Raw genomic sequence first — 7,038 nt, 5'->3', positions numbered from 1 at the left:
CTTTACATTCCAATCATTTGGTACTTGAAGCTATGATACAACGAGTCTGACAAGATGATCAATTTCACTTATTCAAGAACAAAAAGAAACGTTGTTTCCGCGTAAATTCTCCCGAATTATTAGTACGTTGAATTTACATAATGCATATTCGATCGATCTGATAGCCCTGGATCGATCTGCTTAAAATAAAAAGATATTCGAGGATGGAATTCAAATTGCGTTCGAAACTTTCAAGAAAGCTAATGACGACGAGTTCTGTACGCGTCTCCAGAGCACTACGTATTATATATGTTTCCACTTTCATCGTTTGCTAAAGGACAAAAATTTTCACACGCAAAGAACCTCTTCAAATTTTTGTTATAAGATATATACGCATTCTTACGTAATAGTCGTGAAAAACAAATTGTACGATTAATGACGTAAATAATTTACACCGGCAACGAGGCGTGGAATCAGACGCGTGTGATTCGACGTCCTCGTCGATTCCATGAAATCACATATCGCAACTGCTCGCGAGAAATCAGCACGCTGCAGACACGGGAGTTGAGCAAAGTTCTATCGTTGTCGGAATCGCTTGTTTTTCTGTAACAGCGTCATAAAAGTTTTGGATTCGCTGTGTTGGTTGCATATGAGGATATATATATATATATATACATTGGAATCGTATACACACTGCATTGGTTCGGTCGATAAAAATTGTATTTTTATAAATAGTATTGTACATCTTATAACATACACAATTATGAAACACGTTTAATTTACAGATTGCTAGTAGCCGGCTCTTGGTCAACGAAGGGAGCCATCGATAATTGGAAGATCGTTGCAAAAGATTCTACAGTATCCGCAGAAAAAACTTATGCGTGACACAAACGTTCTTCCGTTGTAACGATAAGCGCGCAGTGTCTCTCAACCCGAATACTTGTATCGAATTCTTTCGAACGAATAAAACGAATTAAAAATACGAACAAAGAATTCTCGTTCCATTAATCGTACGTGTGTATGCGCGTATGTGAGTAACATTCATCCAGTTCGATATTCAACACCTATCCTCTTACAGTATTTCCTTACATGTTACATTCGCTATTGCGTGAACAGTCTGTAAACGTTCGTAGAATCAACGATCGTCCGTAGAATCGTGGCATTCGAAAGAAAAAGAGAGGCTTTCAAACGATCATTCGTCGATCGACATATCGCGATCGTAGGAACGCTTCGTTTATAACGATTTTGTGCAATCTTGGCTTGATAGTTTTCGGATTTATCTTCACGTAGCCTATCGGGTCCAACCGAGCACGTCGGACCTCTCGCACTACGCTCGAAACTCGTTGTTTTGCAGCTCGCCACGCACACAGTTCGCTAGCACGATCAATAATGTATCTCTCTCACCTGAACCGGCTATAAGCACGCCGCGGTGTATTTCCACCGCATTTTACCGAAAATCGTGGAAATGCTTTGCCATGTGTGACGCTTTGGTTGCACGTTGTACGAACGGTGATAATTGAACCGCGGATTATTGCTCGTGAGAAATCGACGAACGACGTTAACGACTGTATCCTCGTTGGTTCTTGATTACGAAAACTTGATTTCGTCGATGGGCGGCGATTCTACCTCTGCTGCTGTGTCGTTACCGAATAAATAATCGGAACACGATCGGGAAGCTCGATGTTCAGGTAATCAAATGTCGCCACGAAAATACTGTTCACTCGTTGACCTCGGTGTCACGCGGAGGTGTTCGAAGGCTGCGCCGGAGAAAGAATTTCTCGAAGGATTTTCACGGGTTTTACCGTACGGTCGTGAGCATAAAATCCACGAGACGTGGCTCATGACTTGGTCGAGTCTCGCGAAAGGCAACGAGAACGGTCGAGAAAGCGAAAAAGAAGGACAGAGGTTGCCAGTGAGAAGGGAAGAGGGAAAAACGAAGGAGACGATCGAGAGAAGAAAGAGATCGACCACCGCCCTTGGTCGACACCGATGAACCAGCGTGTGAGAGAAGCGGAAAGAGACAGAGAAGGGGAAGCCCGTCGTCGGCGTCGGCGTCATTCCCGGCTCCTGCTGCAAGCCTTAGTTCGAGGCGGAGGGCGTCTTGGGAGGCTGGAAGGGATTCCATTTCAGACACTCTGGATCGATCTCTTTGTAGACGGGCCCCCGTCTCTTCACCCTCTCCTTATAGTCGTCGATCACGTCCTGAAATTATTTCAACGGTTCTCCACTGGTTCGCCTCGCTTTTCTATTCGTTTCCTGTGACACGACGACTCGACCTCCTCACTTGGAAATCGTTCCTTTTTAGCGGAACACCTCGACCAATCGTACGGAGAAACGGTATACACTTTTGACCCTTTGACTATCGACCGCCACTTCAATTGCGATATCGCTCTTTGACCATTGGTACTTTGATTTCGAAGTCTATTAGTATTTTACCTCGACCATGAAGGGTGAGAGAAATCGAATGCGAAGAAAAGGAAGGACCGTTGCGGAACCATGCGCAATACCGTTTCTCCGTTGCATGGCGAGTTTTGCGAGGTTGATTCCCCCCCGCGGAATCTGTTTAACGTAATTTACGAGCGTATAAGTTTGGAACAACGAAGTCACGTTAGCCGATGATTTCGTAACGAATATCTGCTTCAAGAGCTGGTCTCTACGAATCATGAGATTCGATGACACGCTGAAGCTGATTCGAGGGAAACGGGGAGACGTAAGACAAACTATCCTTGCACGGGGGAAATCCTCTCTCTGTTAGGAGTCTCGAGGCAAATTAGAATAACAATGGACGGCTTACCTGTTTCTTCAGAATGATATGCTTTCCCTTCCAGTACTTCATCATGCCGAGAGCTTGCAGGGTGCTGACGATGTCGTACGAGTCAATAGCCATCTCCTTGCTGATATCTGAAAAACAATATGCAAAACGGGGCGAATGGATAGCGTCGAGAGATTCGAATGTCTCGGACAACGCACGATCTCCTTCTCTGTATCGGCGCTCTTAAAATAACGCGTCTTGTAAAATTAGTTAAAAGCGTGCAAGGCGTGTGCTCCGCGCCCGGTATTGTGTTACCTTTAACAGAGAGTTCCTTGCCCCCGAAATTGCAGAGGTACTGCAGCAAAACGTCCTTCCAGTAACTACGATACGAGATCAAGCCCAGATCCGACAGAGGTTTTTCGGGCGAGCCAATCTTTTTCTCCACCCTGGTCAATAAGTAACCTGCGCAAAACATAGACATAACGTTTCGTTTTTGTTCGATTTGTTTGGCAGGAATTTGTTCGCGCGTGATCGATGAGATATCGCGGGGGGAGAGAGATCAATAAACGGCTGGTGAAACGCGGTGATCGATCTCAAATGTTTTAACAAAAACGACCCACGTCAAATTTTTTGACTTTTTAAGGAGCTACGTACATTTCAGGATCTATGTGTAACGGATATTATACAGAACTATCCATGTTCCGACTTATTGCGGAATAAAAATTTACATAGTTCTCGTTAAAAGCATCTCCTTTCTCATTTGGAAAAGGATAAAAATCGACTAGAAAGTGTCTTCCTCTTTTATTACGAACCCTCCGATTTGATCGTTAATCGATATTCTGCGATGTTTATGGTAGAATTTTCCCGAATTTGTACGAAGAATGAAGTAACAACTTCTAGAGACTTGTTATCATTTCCTCCGTAATATCCTCTCGTTACTTGGCCACTACATTACGCCCTTGTGCACGGACCACTAGACGGACTATGAAATTCCAATTGCACGAGATACCGGTGGCCGTCGAAGCCGCATAGGTACAGAGACCATGCGCGCGTTCACGTGCACACACATAATATACGTCTCCATCCTGAATCGACGCCACCACTATAAGCCATTTCTGGTGTCAGTGACCGACGAAGGATGAAATGCCGCGGCGCCAGGGCCGTATCGAAAATCATTTCAACTTGGTCTAGGATATGCTATTTCCGTCGAGGCTAACTCATAGTAAATGTCACGAATCTATTTATAAAACTAGTTTGTTAAGGACAAGAGAAAAAAGACGATTGGCGCGATAATAAGCGCGGCGATTAAAATTCCTAGCGTTTCTAAATGGAGAAAACTCTGGGAACTTGTCGGAGTATACGGCACTGGCGATGTCCGGCTGCTTCAGGAGTCTGGTTGAATGTTCGTCACGCCTCGTTTGTGTCCGATGTATCCTACGACGGTGTAGGTACCTATTCGCGAAAAATCGTCAGAAAGAACAGTCGGAAGAGAGGATTCTCGAATCGATTTCGAATGTTCGTGAAATCTCGCGCTGCTCTTCCTTCTCTTGGCTATTGCAATTAGACCATGTCCGTCGATGGTACTTTCGGCGCACGAGAAAGACAAAACGGCTGAACGAATCGCGACACGAGCCGCCGTTTAAGGTTTCTCATTCCTCACGCGTGAACTAATTAACTAATTAAATAAATTGCATCGGCGATGCGGGACTAAAGAGATTTCTTCGTTTATGGGTCATCCGTTATATTTCGTAAGAAGCAGACACGCGCGGCCTGTATTGATTTCGCATCGGTATGCCGTTATTTCTAAAAAGACACGCGAAACCATTGATCCGAGAATATTTCAGCGGCTATTTCAATACAGTCTAGCAGAGAAAACTTTTGTAACGAACGTGCATGTGCACTCGAAAACGCGTTTCGAAAGGGGCTATGTCCTCGAATCGTTCGCAGCACGACGTACGTTAAATGCCAGGAAATATAGGTACGGCACAGATTTCTGGAACTTTTGTTGGTATTTTTCCAAAAATAAAAGTCGATCGGAGTACAAGCACGACGTCGAACGAGAAAGTTTCGATGCTTTTATGCACGGAATGGGCAAACTCCGATCGACTATAGTTCTCTTTTACGTTCGAGATAACGACGGCTCTTCCGCTTCTCAGACACGTCGATGTCGGTTTCCAGAACATGCGGAAACCGTAAAGTTCAATGACCAGCAGTGGTCAGGCGAAATCCTCGCGGAAACATCTCCAACGAGCTCAGCAACGTTCCCGAAATAACCGCGGAATTCTCATTATCCGAATAATCGAGGTCAACGCGATAACAGTGTCTCGCGATTAAAGGCGAAAGAAAAAGAAGGAGAAAAAGCGGCGTAGCAAAGGTACGAAAGAGTAAGGAAGGGTTGGAGAGAAAGAGAACATACTGCCAGGTGTTGGGAGAGTAGTACGGCAAAAGGGAGGCGAGGCGATTTTTACAGAGTATCCGAGCAGCTCACGAGGACCGGTCCTGTGCCGGGATTATTCCAGGATGTCCTGGAGGCTGAGGGGTTCAACGACCATCCTTCTCCTCCTCCTCCAGGCTGCTGGACCCCGCGCGCTACCTTCCATGGACAAAGATAGGACGGACGGTCTACCCTCTATCTCCGCAGTCACCGCCACCCTCTCCCAATTCTTTTCCACCTCCTCTTCGATTCTCTGGAATCGCGCGATTCTGTCTCTCTCTTCCTCGTTCTTCGCGTCCCGATTCTACTACCACGGTGCGTTCTCTGTTTCTCGGTGGCACAGGGATAGCTCCGGGAAGGTAGCGGCGCATTCATTACGCGTTCGTTCAGTTTGCAGAGTTTTGGGATCGGCGCGGAACGCTGGATGCTGGCGGTGGTATAGGTGGTGGTAGAAAATCGAGCAAGAAGAAAGGCAACGCTGACTGGAAGGACGAGAGAATAACGAGGAGGCGAGGGTCGAAGAGGAAGCGGCACTAGCAGCGGTAGCAGCAGCAGGGGAGGGTGGATGGATCGGCGTGACAGCAGCTCGGTAGGGGAAAGCTTCGTGGACTCTCATACCTCTCCACTGCGTGTTGGCTGCCCTACGAGGAGGAAAAGGGCGTCGGTAGCCCTGCCAATCCTCCGCCCTACGAGGCTTCCGTGGGGCGAGGTCACCGGAGGTCATACGATCGCGAGCCCTATGCCGTTTCCAATCGAACCAGGTGGAAATCATCGTAGGGCCGGCCCGTGCTATCTCGCTGCTTGCCTCATTTCCTCTTTCTTCTCTTTTCTCAAGTCCGAGAAGAATGCCGAGGGTGTGTCTGACCGGACAATTCGTTGGCACTTGCTAAAGTGTCAGTTATCGGTATTGTTTGATCGAACCTGGATGCCGCGTTGTATCGACGAACGGGTATCGCGATTCATGCGTAACATACGTCTCCTTCGATGCGGAGGTAGCAGCCACGAGTTATGCGAGCACGTGGTCCGCCCGTAACTCCGATCCCACGCGTAATACGAGAGAACAAGAGGTAGCTAGAGGACAAGAACACAGCGCGTTTCAGCAGGTAGCTAGCGAATTTCCAGGGAAACCGTCTCTATCGAATTTTTGCTAGAAATTTCTCCATGGAACAAGATGCATCAGACACACCCCGCGCGCGCCAGACGAATCCCGTTCGCGACTGTGTGCGTGTACGCGCGCCGGTACGGCGGTGCTCGTGTGTATAAGCCACCAGCAGGTACAGCGCGGCAGCGGCCAACTGTACAGGGTTTGTGGGGGTCGATCGATGCGGCGAGACGCCGGGCGTCGCACTTTCCGCTAACCATTCCACTCCAACCTACGCTCTCCATTATCCGTCACCACTACCACCGCGAGATCCTTCCCACCACCGTGCTACCATTTTACCACCACTACCATCGCGCCGCCACTTCTAGCACCGGCAGCATCGACACACCACCACCACCACCATCACCTCTGCTACCACCAGAGAGAGAGAGAGAGAGAGAGTCCAAGTAACGTCTCTCGCGCCGCGACGCGCGGCATCCCCTGTGGAAAAGCTGCCAGGGCTAAAACCCCCAACTACGATTCCAACGACTCTCGTCCGACGCATAGTACGTCGACCCACAAGCCCAGCCACCTCTTTCTCTTTCACTCCTTCTCTCGCTCTCTAGCCCCGTCCTCCCTTCTCCCAGAGTCTGACGTGCTACCCCTACGAGCGCGACCCATACTTCTGCCCCGACTCGTCGGCATCAATGAAAATGACGTCACGGCAAAAAGCCCACGTTTAATTATCAACGCTACGCTTCGCGGTGTACACGCGGGCCCGCCGCGGACGCC

At 48.1% G+C, this 7,038-nt stretch overlaps 1 protein-coding gene across 3 annotated transcripts in view; it reads right to left on the bottom strand.

The window, feature by feature from the left end:
- Positions 1–681: 681 nt before the first annotated feature.
- Positions 682–7,038, bottom strand: part of LOC100743655 (histone acetyltransferase KAT7) — a 25,035-nt gene continuing 18,678 nt past the window's right edge. For all 3 annotated transcript variants that reach the window (XM_012381301.3, XM_012381302.3, XM_003486712.4), the window contains exons 11-13: positions 3,047–3,193; positions 2,774–2,880; positions 682–2,181 (exon numbers count right to left, since the gene is read on the bottom strand). In XM_012381301.3, the coding sequence (XP_012236724.1) occupies positions 2,059–2,181; positions 2,774–2,880; positions 3,047–3,193 (377 nt within the window). In that variant the 3' untranslated portion in view covers positions 682–2,058. The remainder of the gene's footprint in view (positions 2,182–2,773; positions 2,881–3,046; positions 3,194–7,038) is intronic.

This window comes from Bombus impatiens, unplaced genomic scaffold, assembly GCF_000188095.3.
Source record: "Bombus impatiens unplaced genomic scaffold, BIMP_2.2 scf_0129, whole genome shotgun sequence".
NCBI classification, from domain to species: domain Eukaryota; kingdom Metazoa; phylum Arthropoda; class Insecta; order Hymenoptera; family Apidae; genus Bombus; species Bombus impatiens.
The sequence above is the reverse complement of the archived record's forward strand: the minus strand, read 5'-3'. Positions and strand labels throughout refer to the sequence as shown.